This window comes from Paramacrobiotus metropolitanus, unplaced genomic scaffold (assembly GCF_019649055.1).
Source record: "Paramacrobiotus metropolitanus isolate TYO unplaced genomic scaffold, Prichtersi_v1.0 Parri_scaffold0000066, whole genome shotgun sequence".
In the NCBI taxonomy this organism is placed as follows: Eukaryota; Metazoa; Tardigrada; class Eutardigrada; order Parachela; family Macrobiotidae; genus Paramacrobiotus; species Paramacrobiotus metropolitanus.
In genome coordinates this window covers 530,856-549,981 of record NW_026570286.1, presented here as the reverse complement: position 1 = coordinate 549,981, position 19,126 = coordinate 530,856, and the positions used below count along the sequence as shown (strand labels likewise).

The following is a 19,126-nucleotide window of genomic DNA, read 5'->3' as shown; positions in this document are numbered from 1 at the left end:
CAACTCACAACATTCACAACAAAGTGCCAAAAACTTCAAAATATGGTGGTGCATGGCGGGGTTTGCTCGTCATTCAATAAATACAAGACTTGCAGTAAGTACTTAACATCTTTCCACCTTCCGACCACCACACTCACGGTTTACCGATTTTGAAGTCAGTCGCAACTCGCAAACTCGAATTTTTTCAGTTTGTACGAGATTTTTATTTGTGACATCTGTCTTTGACGGTAGAGAGCGAAACAGCGAATAGTTTGTCGAAGTTTTTGCAGGATCCAGAACTTAAGGTTCGTCGAAATCAAATTTTGATTTATTAGAATACCCTTTATCACAGACTGTTCTCCGGACGCAGTCATAACGCGAAACTTTATGATGCTGTAACTCTGGGACGGCTCTACGCAAGTGCTCTATACGGAGGTTATTTGTGAATGTCTTTAAGATCGCGGTTCTGTTTACAGGTGGCTATTTTGCAAGAATCACTTGTTCTCTTCGGAAAGAAAGTGACGGATGGTTTGAGGTACATAAGTAGGTTAAAAGAGATCTGGCTTGTATTCGTAACAGAGGAACTGTAAGCTTGATGTATGTTTCCCTGTTAACACAAATGAAGCCATTAAGAATGCTGGACGGAATTGTCACCGATAGCGTAGTTATTAATTTTTGACAGCTGCAGGCTATCGATTTTTCGTTTATCAGCGCTCGAATTGTTGTTATTCCATGGTGATTTTATTGAATCTCTTATGCAATTCATTTTGAGATCGCGTTCTGTGGAACAAACGTAACGGGAGTGGGAGAAGTCTAGCGCTGGGTACCCTAATTCGTAAAGCATCGTGGTAGTAATCGTGCACATATATGTAATTTGTATGACACTCCATCAGGGACTTATCATGTCACTTATGAGCATTTCTCCACAGAATGATGCTTGTCTCTTGTGACTTCACTGTCTTGTAGTTGTTTCTGAGCCTTTTTGTTGATTGTGAGTGCGAATACTGCCTTGGGAGCTGTAAGGAAGACTTTTGACTTACCATTTACCATATTTCGGACTTTGCTTGTGTCTGGACGAACCTTTTTGCCAGTTTTAGCTGTCTTTAATATCACAGAGGACTTTTATTGTGATATTGCCTTTCTATTTGTTGTTTTGATTTAGGTTCTCCTGAGCTCTGGATAATGATGAATCAGTATTCGGTCCCTCCACCTGGCGTCAGTGAAGCGCCCAGACCAGGACAGGATGTATGGCTGGAAGCCAAAGCTCCTGATGGAAAGGTCTGTCTGACTATGGTGCTCATTAATAATTCTGAAATTCCTTGTACGGTCCTAATCGTATCACGTATGCTTGAAGGCGGAAAATATTGATTTTGGTTTTCTTCCGAAACTACAACTGGAATCTTGATCTTGTAATAAATCTCTTGAAGTACAAGCGTACTAAAAGTACAAGTACCTTAACTTTTAGACCTAAAAGTTGGGTTTTAGTTTTAAAAACCAAAACATAGAGAGCGGTTAATCTTATACGGATGCAGTGACGTATAATTACATTGTTTTTGTTATATAAAAGTGTTAATTATTTTATTTGATGCCCGGTCATACGTTTGGTTAAGCTTGTTGTTTCGCCCTGGGTATTTCATAATCACTGATGCTTGCAGCCATATTACTATCATATCACTACAATGGCGACGGTATGGACACTACCTCCGGGTGCTGAACTGTGGAAGCCCCCCGGCAGCGCCCCTCCCGTAGCCGCTGCCACGGATTCGGCTGCCCCCGGTGGTGGAGCGGCGTCTCAGCCGCAGCCACTGGGATCAGCCGCGCAGAATGCCGTGGCGCAGGCACAGGCAGCCAGTCAGTACCAGCTTGGAGCTCAGCCTGTACCTGCTTCTACACTACCGTCCGTGTCTCTTCAGCAGCCCCCTCCGCAGCTGGCGCCGCATCTCCAGCAACCACCTCCGGGCATGATGCCTGGTCACGGTGTTGCGCCACATCCCCTCAATCCCCATCCGGCTGGCATGTTGGGACCGGGTATGCACAATCCCATGTTTGGTAAGTTTAAAGTGCACTGCACATGATGGTCTTTTTGATTGCGACATCACACATAAGTGCATCGTATTTTGCAGGTATGGGAATGCCGCCAGGGTTTAATCCATTTGCCCCAATGATGCCGCCATCCATGGTTATGCCACAGGTTCAACGGGATGTAAGTCATCATTGAATCCTGGCTGAATTTTATGGTATGGTAGTAGTATGTAATTGATTATTTTTTATCGTTGCAGCCAGCTGATTGGGCAGAGTATGCTAATCCAGGTGGTCGCAGTTATTGGTATAATAGCAAAATAAATCAGCATTCATGGGAAAAGCCGTTGGAAGTAATTCAGCACGAAGGTATGTGGCATTACTTTCTTATGTTTGATTGGCTACATGTCACTCACGCGGAGAACCGTTGCAGAACGGAAAAAAGCTGAAGCAGCTGCTGCTGAAGCCCAAGCCAAGGCAGGTCAGCCGGGGGATGTCAAACCTGCGGAGGCCAAAAAGGAGGTCTCGACGAAGCCCATTGCCACAAAAACGATTCCAGGAACACCATGGTACGCGTACATTTGCAGTGAAAATATTTACGGATTACAATTTCGCATATAAATACTGTTTTATTGGACCAAAGCCATTAAAGTAACAAAAAATGCATTCGCGTATAATACTAATCAATATGATTCAGATTTAAACAGATTACAATGATTTAGATCTCGTATTGTATTTTTTAGGTGTATTGTCTGGACGAATGATAAGAAATCATTCTTTCACAATCCGACTACGAAAGCATCCGTGTGGAAGCCGCCACCGGAGTTACAAGGTATGAAGGAAGTGGATGATTTGTTAGCGCAAATTCCAGAGGATGCGACACCGGCTACGTCAGTTGAACCGGCGAAAACCGTCACCACGAATGGAGAAACGAATGGCGGAGTGAAACGCGACACGAGCGAAACGGTGGAGGAGCCATCAGCCAAACGCGTACGGTATGTTGAACGGTTTGATTTGTTGCTCATGCTTTTCACTGGTTTTCGTTGTTATATTTTTCTGCATTGTAATATAATAATGTATCGAAACAGCACACTGACAATCCAAATGAGCCGAGGTGGGAGCGAGTATGCGTTGCACTTGACCGTCTGTATGCCTATGCACAATAATTAGAGATCGAGATTCGCTGATTTTAATCGGATTATTTTTCCTTCTTAGCGCGAGTAGCGTGGATGAGGGCAGCTTGAGTGATGCCAGCAGCTCGGATGCTGGTGCTTTAGCCTCAGCACCAAAAGCGTCCACCGGGATACGCCGAGCGCCTCCGCCGCAAAAGCAAAAACCGAAAGATCCAGCTGCGGAAGCGGAATTGAAAGCGGCCAAGGATCGTGAACAAATTCCTTGGATGAGCGAATTCGCAGGTTTAAGGAGCTTCTACTTGAAAAAGACGTGAGTGTATACATTCTTGTTGTGTTTCTGTGCGCGCTGATAAAACACGCGTATTTTTGTATTTTTTTAGGTTTCGGCATACAGCACTTGGGAGAAGGAGCTGCACAAGATAGTATTTGATCCGCGTTATTTATTGTTAACCTCTAAGGACAGGCGAGATGTTTTTGATGACTTTATGAAAGAGAAAGCGGACAGAGAGCGTGAGGAGAAGAAGAAGAAAATTGGTGAAATGCGGGAGAATTTCAAAGCACTTATGACGGAGGCCAACTTGTCATTAAAGTATGCGGCGTTATAAAACAGCATCCGGATTCTTTCTAATTGACTATCTTTTTCAGATCTACCTTCTCAGATTTTTCATCGAAATATGGTAAAGATGAGCGTTATAAAGGGATTGAACGGATGAAAGAACGGGAGACAATGTTTGACGATTTCATGCACGAATTGAGGAAAAAGGAGAAAGAGCTTAGACGTGCTGAGTCGGATAAGGTATCTCTATCCTCTAGGCGTAAGTTTAGTTTTTAAAATTCTGCTTCTAATTTGCTCATTTGCATTTAGATTCGGTCAAATTTTCTGGAGATGCTGCAAGAAGTGCCGGGACTAACGCGCAAATCTCATTGGAGTGATGTGAAGAAAACACTGCGCGATGATCCACGGTATGAGCGCGTTGATAGCAGCAACCAGCGTGAAGAATGGTTTCGTGATTATGTGAAGACACTGGCCAAAAAGAAGGAAAAAGAGGTAAGAAATGATGCAGTTTGTATAGCACATGATGAATTGCAATAGATCTTCCAAAAACGATAAAGCACGTAATTTCTTTGTTTTTGATTGTCCGACAAAGTTGGCTTAGAATTTTATTTTACTCATATCAGTAATTACGTACCTATTTTGTAGTCTGACACTGAAGATAAGGATAAGGAGAAGCATGACGAGGAAGACGAAAAAGTGCGTCAAGACCGCGATCGGCAAGAACGCGCCGAAGCTAGCATGCGTGAACGCGAGCGACAGGTACAAGAGGAGATGAGTAGCATTACCAAAGACCGCGAAAAGGAACGCGAACATCACCGCCACGATGAGGCCGTCCAGCACTACAAAGCTCTGCTGACTGATCTTGTAAGTTGTAGTTCCATTGGGAGGGTTACCTATATCATATACGGGAATTGTTGGAATTATACATTTTCGCAGTATCGTTTTCTTATGAGCGCAATGTTTGTATTTATAGATTCGACAGACAGATTTAACTTATAAAGCTGCCCGGAAGATCCTGAAAAAGGACGAGAGGTATGAGTTGGCCGATCCGTTAAATAAACATCAAAAGGAACAGATATACGACGATCACCTGCACAACCTCAATTCCAAGAAAAAGCAGACTTACCGGGAGCTACTGGATGAAACAAACGTAAGAGAATTCGCTGGTGAATTTATTAAGAGGGTACCGGCGGTATTTCATGTAAAGACGATTGCATTTTCTCATCGATGGTAGTTCAGTGATTTTATCGTAGATCCCATTGGATGCTCCGTGGAAAGAAGTACGGCGAAAAATTCGTGATGATGTTCGCTACGGAAAATTCTCTTCTAAGGAATCGGTATGTCCAAAACATTTCGTTAAAGTATTCGATTACTTTTATCCAGTATTCGTTATTCTTTGCAGAAATGTGAAAGTGAATTCAATAAGTATATCAAGGATAAGATCGAAAAGGCATGGTACGAATTTGAGGATTTGTTGAAGGAAACTAAATTGTTAGATCATAAAAGTAAGAGCCGCATTGAAGAATCAGAACAACACATGAAGGACCTTGTGGAGATCCTAAAGGTACGTGTGTGACCCGTAAACGGTTCCGGTTTATGTGTTGTGATAGACAGCAGTCGACGGTGTCAAGCTTAGCGTGTCGATGTGGTGGTTTCATTGTTGTGTTGCTCATGTTTTGTTTTGTGATGCAGTTGTTGAATTTGGTCATTATATACGGGTGATGATAGCTGATGATTGTCAGGCTTGCATTGAGTCGAAAACTATCGAATCTGTCAGTTTCTTGGATGATATCGTGATACTACTCAGCCGGTGCGACAGGTAAATGCTTAATTGCTTGTTTTTTTATTTAATAGAATGACGCGCGTTATTTGAACCTGGAGCCGTTTTCGTACGACCGCAAGAAGAAGCTGAACGACTTCATTGAACAGCTGGCTAAGCGCGGTCCACCGCCACCCCCGACGGCATCGGAGCCCACTCGGCGCTCCGGCAAATAGATGGAGCGATGTTAATCATTCCATTCCACGGCTTTGTTATGGATTGTTTATTGGCATGTCGCGGGTTTTTGACATTTTTTTGCAGGGATTTCGCTTTGTGTCGTTGTAAATGTCGTTGGAAGGGTTTTTGTTTTCTGCGTGCTGGTGCGGGTAGTGTGTGTTGTTTGTCATCGGAAATTGCACTTGGGTGTACTTTCATTGTGGTCAGCTGGTTTTTTTGTTGTTCTTTTTGCGCTGATATTGAGCGAGGATTGTAATGTAAGCATTCTGTGTGGTGGTTAATTGCCGCATTGGCTGCGATTATTCCGTCTGATTTATTATTACGAATTTATGCGTGTTAATATATATTAATAAATCGGATTTATGCACTCGGATTTTTTTAACTTTGCCATCACTGAGAAATTTTTTCATAATCCCAAAACAAGTATTCGTGAGTGAAAATGCAATACCAAAATCAAACTCGTACACTTACTACGACAACTTTGCATAGCCATGTGAATGAGTGGTTCGTCAATCGTCAGTAATCATAATTAATTTGCATCTTTGGTACCCGTTAGAAGTTTTAATGAATGGGGAAGAACTACGAATGTTCTCATTGCGAAGAGTGCGACAAACAAAAAGGTCAATTTTTATCGGGGATCAGTAAATCATTAAAACTAAGCCATTCTTCTGCTCGTTTTGAATTATGATGCACATTGACAGACAGGATGAGCCGTAAGTCATCAGGTACAGTACATATACGTATATTGCAATTCACCCCCTGCTTTCCCGAGACACCGGTACCAGTGTTACTCCTTGTTTATGTGACCTCCGTACGTCTCGTGATGCTGTAATGTTAGTTATAATAGAAATCATTGGGGTATTACCAGTAATTTCTGTTAAATTTCGCGGTAATGACATGGATAATTTTTACAAAGTAAATAATTAACATCATTCAGCGCGAAAGGTGTCACCGGTGTCACCGGTGTCACCGGTGTCACCAGATACTTTGTAATGATGATACCTTTCGCGCTGAATGATGCTTGTGTCATCATGCATCATTACGCTGTGTAAATACAAGCCTACATGGATTATAAGTTTAATATTTCGATCGATCGGTCTGCGCAAAATTTACAATCTACAGTACAAAAATTTATAAAATAATTCACGCCTTTACACTGGAAAATGCTGTAGCTTAAGGGTTGCATAAGGTCACTCCAGGTACGTGCTCGGAAGAAAAACACTCTCAAACATCATTGAACACAAAACGTGCTTTTTCCTCGGCCGATGCCGGCTCAGGACAAAACTGATCCCGGGTTCCTAAAGATCAAAGTTTGCGCTTTAGGCACCCGTATTCCCATCATTGTACATGTTATCGAATGTACTCGCATATACACACCATAGCAATACAAGCTGAGGATATATGTATACATAGAATAAATCATAAAAGCGATGCCGGGCAGAGATGGATCACACCGTCTTGTGTGTGCCGGACGAAACATGAGAAGCCACTTTCCTCCTATGTGCTACAAAGATATAAATTCCCGATCAAGGATAAAAGAAAATACCGGGATAAAGAGGATCGACACAACACATATACACCGAGAAAAGCGGCTATTGTGCTCGGCTTAGGCCAGGCGTGAAACTACACGTTAATTCCACCTCGGCACATGTGTATAGCCGCACCACAGCGTAAACAGACGTCAAACGGTAGCAGACAGATCTGACGACAGATTATGGATTGCCCTGTGTAGACGACGTCTTACGTGTATGATGTATCCCGTAGCTGGTGACAATTGCCGGCGAAAATCTTTAAAAGGCCCGTTTTTAACCCGAATGATGGATGTTTTTTCCATTTTCTCCCTGTGCAAATGTTTTCATTTTCTGTTTAGGTATTTTATTTGTTGTTTGCATAGCCTTGTCATCATCACATCGGCTTCCGTATATAAAAATGCAATTTTTTAATGCAAATACGAGAAAATTCTCCACGGCAGTGTGAATGGATGTTCTCTTGATTGACTCCCGCATAATCGACCAGATATACATACGAGTACATACAATATTATTACAGAAAAGCCGGTTGTCATGCACATGAGCCGAATGATCTAACATTTTTGCTGAAATTACCGGTAAATTTCCCTTCGATGTCGTAGAATTGCCGAAAGGGAAGTAATTTTCTTCTGTGCCGGGATTTTGTCGCCGATCCTTTAATTGCTGGTCGTGTGCTGTTGACGTCGTCGACCGGGGCGTACGTGACAAGATCATGGAGGGAAATTATATAAGTGAATATGTCTTTAACCGTCCACTTAAGAGACATTTATAATTGCCGTATTTATTGTGCCCATCAAAAGTGCCATTAATCATGTAATTGCAGACCGGTCCCCATTGTTGATATTGATCATTTAAGCATGTCTCCGATACGTGGAATCCATAATTGTCACAGCGGCAATAATTGTCGAATTTTCGGGGAATTTTACAATGACGAAATCCCCGCCGAATCGCACCGCGGTGGAACGGTACTGCTGCCGAGTGGGATTATGCTGCTGCGTGGCGGCGGCATTTCCGGCGCGCTCTTTGTTATTCCTGTTGCCGTTGGTGGTGTGGGCCCATGTATTGAGTGGCGGACGGACAGTGATGGCCGGCAGTGGTATGTGTAAAGTATGATTAAATTAGGATCAACACAGGGCTTAATCGACTTTTGTCCGACAAATAAATGCATTTCCATGGGATGAAGCGAATAAATGATGATTTACGAGTTGGGCCATGCCGTGCGCCACGATGCGCTGATATGATTACGTATTTCAATGCCGTTTCGCCAGCCATGCAAGATTTACGGATTCTTTAACAAATTTACATGCAGTCAGGGATAGCCTTAGTTTATAAAACTATACACAAGTCTAAAAATAGTAGAAACGTTTTTCTATTTCAGGTAAAAATTAGGTGTTAGCTCAAAGTACACGTTCCAATGTATTATACAGTACGTTATAATGTATTAATTTGTGAGTGCAGATAAGAACTTACATACACAATACCATCAGGTACGTGAAATGATCCATTTGGATAGCAAATCAAGTTGTTTATTTCACTGTCATTTTTTGTTCTTCCTTTTACATACTTATTATTTATGATACTTACTTATTATCCCTGGATTATAATTCATCGTCAGAAATGCACAAGATTGCAAATTATCACGTTTCAGTTATAGTTACCTGCGGTTAATGGGTATTTTGATTTTATTTGAACTGATGTTAAAAAAGCTGATAATTAAATTATTGATATCTTTATGGAATAATAGTTAATTATGCCTTAAAGACACTAATTAGCGCGTTTATGGTCAGATAACTCGCACACAGAGCCAGCAACGGTACGAGTAAAATCGATCAGCTCGCGCGTCGGACAGGTTATTTTCCTACTGTTAATTTTAATTAATGCTGGAAGGTCGCATCAGTCTGTCAAAAATGCATGCAGCGTAACATGTCTTTATGTTTTCGCGCATTGATTAATAGTTTTGTAGAAGATTTGACTGCAGGTCTTTAAGTGACTGAAAGATATTCGGAAGTCATAGTTATGTAAGGTAAATGCACAATATACTCGCATATGTATTGTATATACGGATAACCATGTGACCGGCGCGTGCAGTGTTACTAGAAAGCCAAAATTTAATGACTTAGTGCAAAGTAAAGTTTCAAGTTTACCGAAGATTGAAAAGCTTTTTTTCCTACTGCGCGTCGCTGCAAGTTTACCTAGTTGAAAAAGTGTTAAGTAGGGAAACCTTTTGGGAATTTGTGCACGTATGTAAATTTGATTCCAGCAAATGTACAGATAAAAACGAGGGCCTATATAACTACAGCTTCGTACGTCAGTGGCAGTACCGTAGTACGGAAACCGTATTGAAACAGTCGGTTTGCTTAGAAATCTGTAATGACGCTTTGGGTTTCAGCTTTTATCCAGGAAATATTCATCAGTTACAACCGCTCAGTAGCGTAAATCCTTAAGTTGTCAAGCCTCTCTCGTATATAACAGCAACACGGGATACGCGATGTGGTTGATCCCTATGGATTTGTTTTGTTACCCTGGATAATAATCTGTCGATTTATCTTGTATGGAAGGCGTCAGCACAACACCTGATCTTTTCTAGGACAAAAATGATAAAAAATTGTCATTTGGCATGGTTTTACTTACGTAATGATAATGTCCCGAAATTAGCTGGATACAATTCCCTAATGGTTTGATCCGCCCTTGTAATCATAATTTCCCGGTATAACCATACACAGATAAATTATATGCACAAATTGTCGTAAATTACAAAATGTTGTACATACGCTCGGTGTCCGCCCATACGTAGATTATAAAAGTGCTTAAACGAATCTACATTACGAAGTACAGAGACATACACTACCCCAAGATGATGTTTCCCAAATTCTTTAGAGAGTGCATCACCGTTCATGGTTTACATTAATGATAATAACGCCACACCTTACCGCAAATGTTTAGGATTAACCAGCCGGCATCTACATAATACGGGTATTTACTAGAGCAGGTTTTGAGTTTTCGTGCTTACACATGATAGAATTTATTAAGCATCGGTTTACTTCTATGACTTGTGTTTTCTTTGCCGATCTCGTAATTTGTTAAAAACGTCATATTACAATTATATGACATGCTGGATAATCTGCACGAGGCGATTGACAACATTCGTCACAATCGTATCCCAAGTCAGTTATGCTTACCAAATATGTACAACAGTCATACGTACATATTTTTGGAATTTCGTCATGCATTAACACTTTCTTTAATTATTTTACTATGCATTAATTATTTTACTATTATTTACTTTAATTATTTTACCAAGCTCAAGTAAATAACTGCTAACAGCTAAAAAGGCTGACACCTGCAGAGTCCAAAAGAGAGATAAGTTGACGTCAGACTATAAGTAGAAAAGTGCCCATGAAATCGCATGACTACAGTATTATGGAAGTTAATTCATTAAAGTTTGCTCTTTTTTTGCAGATGCCTTTGTGATGCAGTGTTACGCATGTTCCGGCACCCATGACGACGGATGCAGCACCTACGCGGCGGACATGGATAAACTGCAGCGGTACATCGTCAATTGTACCAAAGGGACGCATGAATGCTTTAAGATTATCACACCCCAAAGTAAGCCGCCCCTCATTAATCCGTATACACTGCACAGGAGCTAGCGGTAATGAGCAAAGAAATGGGAGTCATTTTGTAAATAAGGCACTTATTCCAGCCAAACAGGTAATTCTCTTCAGGGAATCGCACGTCAAAAGCCATACCGGAAAACGGAAATGCCGGGAAATCTTGTATGAGTTTTAGCGCACTTAGAGATGCCGGCATTTTGACAGGCCACTACACAGTATCACGAGATATTCTGCCAACTTGCACTCCCTGACATTTCCCGTTTGTCAAATTATGGCAATTACAAAGCAAATACGGGATTAGGGTTTCACATCATTATACAATTACACAACGGATCAAATTCGGATGGGGCTACCATTTAGACAGTACTATAACAGTACGCAATGTCACCTGTCATTAACTGCTCAAATATTCAAATTATTATGAGATAGTTTTTGCATCAGGTGTAAAATTAATTACACAGTAACAATCCATAATTTCAAACACAGTGAAGGTACGAGTGGATTCTATGAAAGAAATTATTTGCAGTACAGTTACACAGTTAATGTTAACCAATTTAGGTTATGGATATCGGAAATTTGTTTATTCATTATTAATCAAAAAAATTTCAATATTACCAATTACAAAAAAGTATTATCAGTTTCGGTATTACCACTTTACAGCAAAGGCTCCACAAAGTTTGTGATCCTCAATTCGAAGAGGCCTTCCCTCCATTTAAATAAGGCAGTTTACTTTTGGCATAGAGGTATATACATATGTATAAAATGACATTAATTTCAGTACTACATCATTAGATGCAAACAGTTACAGTCAGCAAGTGGACGGGATATTATACGAGTATCTATGCAATTATTTGACAGTTAATGTATTACTTGAAATTTTACAAGACAATAAAGACATACGGAAGATGGGGAACACTGTATCGCAGCGAATTCTGGCTTTCGCAGTTTCGCTCTTGGCTGGAATTCTATTTATGCCTCATCTTAACACTCTGGCGCAATGTCTTATGGAAAATAACGATTGTTTATTGCTGTTTTTAGCGCATGCCGTGCAGAGATCCTGCGGCATCGATCCCACAATGGACGGCTTCGATATGCCGCTAAAAGATGGTTGCGTCGATATCCCGCATTTGGGCTATGTCTGCTCGTGTTCTACGCGATCCCTTTGCAATGCGGCCACAAGTTTGTACGGACGCCGTCGACATTCTGATTTGACAATAACCGGCTCAATAGTAATATTTAAACCATTTTTTACATTTTTGTCCCATCATGCGCATGATCTGATCAACGTCAGTTGGATAATTAGTTTTTTCCTGCTTGGTGCAGCTTTTAATCTTATCCTATAGGCAATCACGTGAAAGATTTCCCCTACAGCGCTCAATTTGGATAAAGATAGATTTAATTTTGAATGCGGACGAATAATTGCCTGTTTATGAATATGACCAGTAGATGACCACCAGTAGATGACCATTGATTTTACCAGTAGCTGTATTCCAATGAAGAACAATTACTACCGCTACTGGTTACGAAAACCGAAACATAAGGAATTTCAATAAAGAATGGCAACAATGCAGCCATAATCAAAATATTAGGAAATTAACTAACCGGTAAAGTCCAAATACTGAAACACATACGAGTACAAAAGACAGGCGTTTTTTCAGGAATAGCTTTTACTTGCTCACAGTTATCACACAGGACAGCTGCACGGAATTCTCCGCTTCGTAAAACTCATGGATTTCTTACAGTTTTTACCGTACCCGTACTAAAACCACACCACAAAAAAACCACAATAAAAGCATATATTAATAATTATCCAATAATAACAGGAAAACGTATTTCAAACCCAACAGAAAGACTTACAATGTAAAACCAAACTAGCACTCACTAACAATTAAGCTCCCAGGCAAACACATACACATACCGCCATAACTCATGCTGGAATGACCGAAAGAATCGTCAGCTGATCGGGAATGGTCCGGGTTGGGATTACGCTAATCGGCAATGAACAGTGCGCTTTCGCTCACCATTCACCAGCCAACAAGTCACCGGAGTGCCGGATAATGATGCCCAGCCCAACAGATTGCGGCCCGTTTTTGCAGGAATGTGTTAGCGATGGGGACACAATGATAATGCTCAAAATCACACAATTGGGATTATAGCTAAAATGGATATAATAATATCGCCATCTGATGAGTCACGTGTCAACGGTTAGAGGGATTTTCGTTTTATGATGTTTTCGACACTTCTGCCACAACGTCGGCGTTGATCGTGTAGAAGACGTATGGATAATAATCAGATCCCGATGGCATGGCCATGCCCGGCATATCCAGAGCCTACAAAAACAAAACAATTAGGCGGAATTACAACTATCGCTAACGCCAGACAGAATGTGAATTCCATTTTTCCTCATCACGAACTGACACCCCTTAAAATATTTTCCAGTTTTTAGTACTGTACAGTGCACGTCTTGATGACACATCGAAAATCGATACGACACTCTGCCTAATATTAGTGTAGCAAAAACCTCAAATGCATTACCATAATCTGCATTCAAAACCTTTAAGTGAAAACTTGGAGAGCGGCGGATAAAACAGCACAAATGAATAAATATTTACTGCTCTTTCGCGTTTGTATACCAAAATATGGCTGTATCTTTATAAGTGTATGAAATGCATTTACTTGTTGGAGTAAGCCATGTAGAAGTTCACTTGCTAGTTGCTACTGTATACCCATGCCCACCACTTCGCACTCAGATAATTTACACATACAAATTCAGATAAACATTAGAAATGTTTTGCAAAAAGCGGTATCTTACATCGCTGTGTTTGTCGGACATCAGGCCGCCCGTATCCAAATGTCCATAAAGCTTTTGCAGGTCTTCTCGCAGTTTTTTCGTCGATTTCTTATTCGGTAACATTAAAATTGTCTGGAAGTTGACTGGCAGACCATATCTGAAAGATAACGTAGATAGTCAGCTGTCACATACGTGCAAAAAATTTATCTGCGTGTACATTCTTCAACAAGGAAAGATATTCGGCACTCTTACCGTAATACGGATTCAACGAAAACCCGGAGTGCTTTGACGTGAATCCAAGCAGTGAATGCTTCGCTAAAGTTCACTTTCAACCACCTTACCAAAGGACCCTGCGATATAATTAATTACTCGTTAGGATTTGTAAAAAAGATTCTACAACCAATGAATGGTATATTACATATTGCTTCTTTTTATCAGCGGCTAAACGATTCATTTCATCCTTCCCAGCCGCAAGTTCCTTCTCATTGTAAGTGAAATCCCGAACCATAAACCTGGCGAAAATAAACGCAACACAATTAATAACTAAAGCGGAATAATCAAAAACAGAAGGCGAACCGTCCTTCCAAACTTGCAGCAACTGTTATCTCATGCGTCCTGTACGTACTTGTTTTCTCGGGCTTTGAGCTTGAACTCTTCCGCAACTTTGGAGAATAATGATACAGTAAAGAGAGAATTTTCACTGTCTTCAAAGATTTTCCTGTGTAGAAGAAAAAAAAACAGTGTAACAAATCCTGAACAACCTCCAGACCGAAAAAGTGGCTCACTTGGATGATCGTGGCACAATCATATCTGTCAGTTTCTCGTATTTGGCAAGCCAATCCTTCTCTTGCTGTCTGTGAACAATATAATTGCAAAAACAAACACGAATGGCAAAACATTATTGCTTCAATCACAAATCCTACTTGGAAACAACGACGACCAACGTTGTTAGGTACTCGCTCTCCAGAACGAAATCTTCTTTCTGAACCAAATCACCCAGATTTCTGGTCAACAGCGAACCTCTGCAAAAAGAAGAAATAAATCAACTTTGCCCATATTGCGCGGAACTGCTCGGAATCTCTCACGTGGCTTTTCGCTCGATTGCTTGAAGGCTGCCTTTTAGCTGATTGTAGGAATTCGCTTTGGTCTTCAAGTCAGCTTCAATCTGATAAACTTGCTACAAAAATAACAATATCCTTTATAGTACTGTATGTATTCCATCATTTCCACGCATAATTTACGCAGAAAAAAATTTCTCAAAGAGAATGGGGATAATCTTTTGGTCAGCTTCAATTATTTTAATACACCCGGTACAAAAATTAACAATATCTTACATCACAATACCGCGTATAACAAAAAAAGCTTCAACAAATTCAACAGTGAAGAACGAATTTCGAACGTAAGTATAATGAATTTCACAAAGACTGGAAAAGATTTTACCGCGATAGAGATTTTATTTCTAAAAAAAAGCTTACTTTGGATATGATATCGGCAATTCCTCGCAACGACTGCTTTACGGGATATTTGGCCATATCCCACTGGAATTTTGTTAAGTAGGTGTTGATATCCACTGCAACAACAGACATGTCCCGTTCTCAGAAGTTCTGCCAAAATGCAGCAACGATTACATATGAGCAAAGAATGATTCCCGCACCTCCGTTGGCCTGCAAATTCTCCATTAGCTTCTCCTTCTTGTCCTCTAGGACATCGCCCAGATATGCAGCTAACTTTCTGACGATCCTGTAACGCAAAGAACGGAATGCTGAAACACTGGTCGAGTCGAGGCGAAATTCGACAACACCTACCCTTCTGTTGTGGTGTCCAATTTGAGCAGATCGTCGGATAATCCCACCAGCTGATCCAAAGTGCCCACCTATATACGAACATCAAACATGTATAAGCAACAGAGTCTGAGCGTCGCCAATATCCTCCAATAGCTTTCGCCACATGAAACGCACAACTTTTCGTACATGACCACCAGACAAGCCAACTAGCTATACGTTAGCACAAGTGAGGATTCCAACATTCAAGCTGAACGACTGCTTCTAACAGTTTCAGTATCGTGCGCAGCGATTGTAACGTCACTCAACCCATCAAGCGATCGTTTGCGCAGGTAAAACATTAATTAGAATTCCTCAGAAACACGGTTTACCTTCAGATCTGGAACATGGAACTTGTAGTTGGCCGAGAGATTGTTTGTCTTGCTCGTGGCATTGTTCAGATTGTCGAAGGCCTGTTGGGCCGTGGGCTCACCAGGCACGGATATCAGCCAGTACTCAGACATTCTGTATCACAACTGTGGTGCTGAATTCCGGGTAAACTACCGCCTCAAAGGAGATGGGAACGTCCAGCGGACAAGGGGGGCGAGAGATGCAGGGGTCTCACGTGATAGCAGCTGATCAGGGAATGCAGCATCAAACAGCCTTCTGGCCCGGTCCAAAGTGCGCCAATGATGTGACGGTGTGCATGGGATGGGAAAATTCCAAACAACTGGATAAAATTCCCGATTACTACTCCGCGATCTCGCAAGTTTCGTTTCGGAACCAAACGAAATAAATGCGAATCCTAACGCAAGCATGGATGGATCAGTCGCAGAGAACAACATAACGCAAAAAAATCGGATTTAGCGCAAGTAGTACAGGCTTAGCATCAGAGACTACGGCCACTTCACTACAACACTGATTAAGCACTCACCTGTTCGTACTTACTTAGTTAAAATGGCCAGTGGACACCAAAAACGGGCAGAAAGCTGGTTTTAGAAGTTGCAGAACTTAATAATTTAATCTAATTTGTTAAATAATTTTCCGGTTTCAGCCAAGGGTGGTTAGGAAAAACGTAAGTTCCATACGAATGATTTGGAAGTCGATAGCACTGTTAAGTGTTAAGGAATCTTTTCGGTGTACACTGTACAGATATGTACCGCGCCATATAAACAACGCGCAACAAACGAAAACCGATGACTGACCATTCGCAAACTGCCATAAACTACAAACAACCAAAAGAGCTGCGGAATCACGACTTTATTTGATTCTGAGTGGTTTATACTCCCTTGTGCGAAAGAAACTAACAAAATGAAACGATAACATCCATTAAACGATAAAACAAAGATCACCCACTCATGCGACCGAGTTTGAGATACACGCAAGCTAGCCAAAAAAGCTAATTCCACCACTGGCCACTTCCGATCAGCAATAAATAGCGCCATATTAACAAGCAACATACATTTCAATCGGGAGCCCATATTGGAATACTCTATAAAAACCGCAACCGCCGCTACGCATTCAGTGTTGCGAGGAAAATTGAAAAACCGTACGAAAACACATCGGTACAAAGAAAGTGCGAGAATTCTGTCAATCACTTGCTGGGCGGGCGAGTCTGTTGCGCAATGAGGATCGCCGTGCCCTGTTGCAGTTCCTGCAGGGCGTTGAGTGCCGCTGTCGGCATATTGGGAGGCAGTTCCAAGCCTTTCTCGTGAATGTAGTTCTTCAGGACATCCGCCTGCTTTTTGTACACCTCGTTCTCAATTGCCAGGAGATGGAGTTTCTGCGAGTTATCCTTGGCGGAACGCATCTGCGCCAGCTGTTCATGGAGAAGGGAAATATAATCCACCGCTTTGGAAAGCACGACACCTTTGCTCTGCACAGAGTAGACATGATCAAATTAATTCAAGAAAAAATCATTAATCTGCTGAGAATTCACAAACAGCCCAACAAAATCTGTCACGAGCGTACGAAACTGTATTGTCGTCAGAAACATACACAGCCATAAAACTCGCTATTTTCTTTTACCCCACCGGAAATCCAGACAGAAGTGTCATATCTGAATTAGAATTTACCGGACAATGAGGTCACTGTGAAAACTTTAAATCCAGAATAACCAGGTGATAAATAATAATTAGATAAAACAGGAGAAAACGTGGAATTTAAAATGTATACAAAAATATATGCAAAAGCAGGTCACTGGTTCGCACCTGAGAATGTTTACTATTATCTCCAGCAGCGTTCGGCACAATCGCCTGCAGTTTCGATATCCACTGGTTGATTTTATCCCGACGACGCCTCTCCACTGCAAAGAAAGGACTTAATGTGAACACATTTTACAATTACAGTGTTTATTGCTGATAATTTCATACCTTCGTTGTGTGTTTGGCGACGGCGTTCGTCCCTAGATGGTAATGCCGGTGATTTGCGCTGTTTACTGTTCAAGTCGGGAATGGTAATTGACCGGTAGCGACCGGCACCAGCACCTACACACAGGTCATGAATGCATACAGCATACAACATACAATGCATACAGAATGCATACAGCATACATTGTACTACACGCTCACATGATTAACTTAATAAGCGAAAGGTTACTATTCTTACCTCCAGGAATGCTAACGGAAACCATAGTCGGCTGCGTCGAAAGCAGGTTGGCATTGGCCATATTTCCAAAATCCGAGTTGTTCAAGATTTCTCCCGGCTGCGTAGAGGGAACCACCACGGTGCCGTTGGGAAAGTGCAACGAGCCGTTTATTAACTGCAAAAGCATATGCTACAGGAACGGTTTCCAGTGATTTTTTCTATCGTGACAAACCTGCACTTTTCCCAGCATAGACTCCCCACCGGCTGTTTCACTATGGCCAGCCAAAGCGGAAGCGCCCGGTGTGGTGGTGGAAATGATTTTGTAATATGTAGTGGTTCCGTCGGCCTCGCCGCGGACAATGGTTACTGCCGGTTCGAGTGTGGTGACGGTGTTCGAGTGAACAGGTTCATGATGGGACTGCAAAATAAATTACTGCAATGCGTTTTAACATTACGGCGGAAGAGATACTTCTTAAATAAACCACTGAATTTTATTAACAGAGTTTTTCTGAATCACAACGAAAATTACCAAAATTTAAAAAAAAATTATATCAAAACGCTTAAAACATGACCCAACTTTAAAGTAATGTTTCCGATTACAACTTCCCAAAAACCGCCGACATTCTAAAGAAAGATGCGAAGCAGGCTATCCGATTATGTAAGTACGAGCGCTCGCAAAAATTGCTATTATAATCCGCTTTCTACCTTGCGAGTGCGCCTGGCAGCTACGTAGGGATACGGCGACGGTGCGGATATATCGTCCATTTCACGTTCAGCCTCGTTAGAGCCTTCTAAAAAAATCCGCATTTTCCGAAGGGTTACTTAGATTATGACACCTGCCAACATTGTATACCGTCGTGATCCATGTTCGGGGAAAACTGACGAACCGCCAACCTAAAAGCCAACAAATTTCTGCAGATTTTGAAACTGATAAATCTCAAAAATTCAGAATACTGTAGCCAATTCATATGCGGAAAGCCTGCGCAAGTCAATTTTCAACTATATCTGCTGTATTATGGTTTATCACTTTTCCGTGTTATTTTATGATTTTTATTAATTTTATGAATTTTACTTTTAGGTAAAACGAAGTGATTGGTTAATTACTCTGAACAGTTTCACTTTCTGTAGGAAGACGTGGCGTGTGTTCCTATTTTTTCAATACA

The 19,126-nt window shown here is 41.3% G+C and overlaps 4 protein-coding genes across 5 annotated transcripts; 2 read left to right on the top strand and 2 right to left on the bottom strand.

Moving 5' to 3' along the window:
- The first annotated feature begins 150 nt into the window (after nt 1-150).
- LOC129594073 (transcription elongation regulator 1-like) lies at nt 151-6,050 on the top strand. Its single transcript, XM_055490629.1, is given in 18 exon segments — nt 151-284; nt 456-514; nt 1,142-1,257; nt 1,635-2,028; nt 2,103-2,182; nt 2,259-2,367; nt 2,432-2,567; nt 2,742-2,993; nt 3,214-3,392; nt 3,395-3,441; nt 3,512-3,720; nt 3,777-3,927; nt 3,997-4,179; nt 4,333-4,551; nt 4,661-4,837; nt 4,941-5,024; nt 5,090-5,251; nt 5,542-6,050. Coding segments are annotated over 16 exon segments (2,619 nt in total). The 5' UTR covers nt 151-284; nt 456-514; nt 1,142-1,161; the 3' UTR covers nt 5,683-6,050.
- Nucleotides 6,051-8,124: 2,074 nt separating this feature from the next.
- On the top strand, nt 8,125-12,388 carry LOC129594068 (uncharacterized). Its single transcript, XM_055490625.1, has 3 exons — nt 8,125-8,308; nt 10,672-10,818; nt 11,865-12,388. The coding sequence occupies exons 1-3, from the start codon at nt 8,140-8,142 to the stop codon at nt 12,167-12,169; spliced, it is 621 nt and encodes a 206-aa protein (XP_055346600.1). The 5' UTR covers nt 8,125-8,139; the 3' UTR covers nt 12,170-12,388.
- On the bottom strand, nt 12,363-16,220 carry LOC129594067 (V-type proton ATPase subunit C-like). The gene is made up of 12 exons (XM_055490623.1): nt 15,770-16,220; nt 15,423-15,490; nt 15,272-15,357; nt 15,093-15,187; nt 14,703-14,794; nt 14,541-14,639; nt 14,403-14,471; nt 14,243-14,335; nt 14,036-14,129; nt 13,870-13,967; nt 13,639-13,774; nt 12,363-13,156 (listed from the first exon to the last, which is right to left on the bottom strand). The coding sequence occupies exons 1-12, from the start codon at nt 15,899-15,901 to the stop codon at nt 13,049-13,051; spliced, it is 1,170 nt and encodes a 389-aa protein (XP_055346598.1). The 5' UTR covers nt 15,902-16,220; the 3' UTR covers nt 12,363-13,048.
- A 399-nt stretch (nt 16,221-16,619) lies between these two features.
- Nucleotides 16,620-18,875, bottom strand: LOC129594202 (upstream stimulatory factor 1-like). 2 transcript variants are annotated; one of them, XM_055490811.1, is made up of 7 exons: nt 18,817-18,875; nt 18,669-18,754; nt 18,196-18,381; nt 17,985-18,138; nt 17,750-17,863; nt 17,588-17,682; nt 16,620-17,253 (listed from the first exon to the last, which is right to left on the bottom strand). In XM_055490811.1, exons 1-7 carry the CDS (start codon nt 18,827-18,829, stop codon nt 16,972-16,974), a joined length of 930 nt encoding a protein of 309 aa, XP_055346786.1. In that variant the 5' UTR covers nt 18,830-18,875; the 3' UTR covers nt 16,620-16,971. The 2 variants fall into 2 exon arrangements, with proteins under 2 accessions (XP_055346786.1, XP_055346785.1); XM_055490810.1 differs by lacking the exon at nt 18,817-18,875 and having other exon boundaries at nt 18,669-18,809.
- Nucleotides 18,876-19,126: the final 251 nt, after the last annotated feature.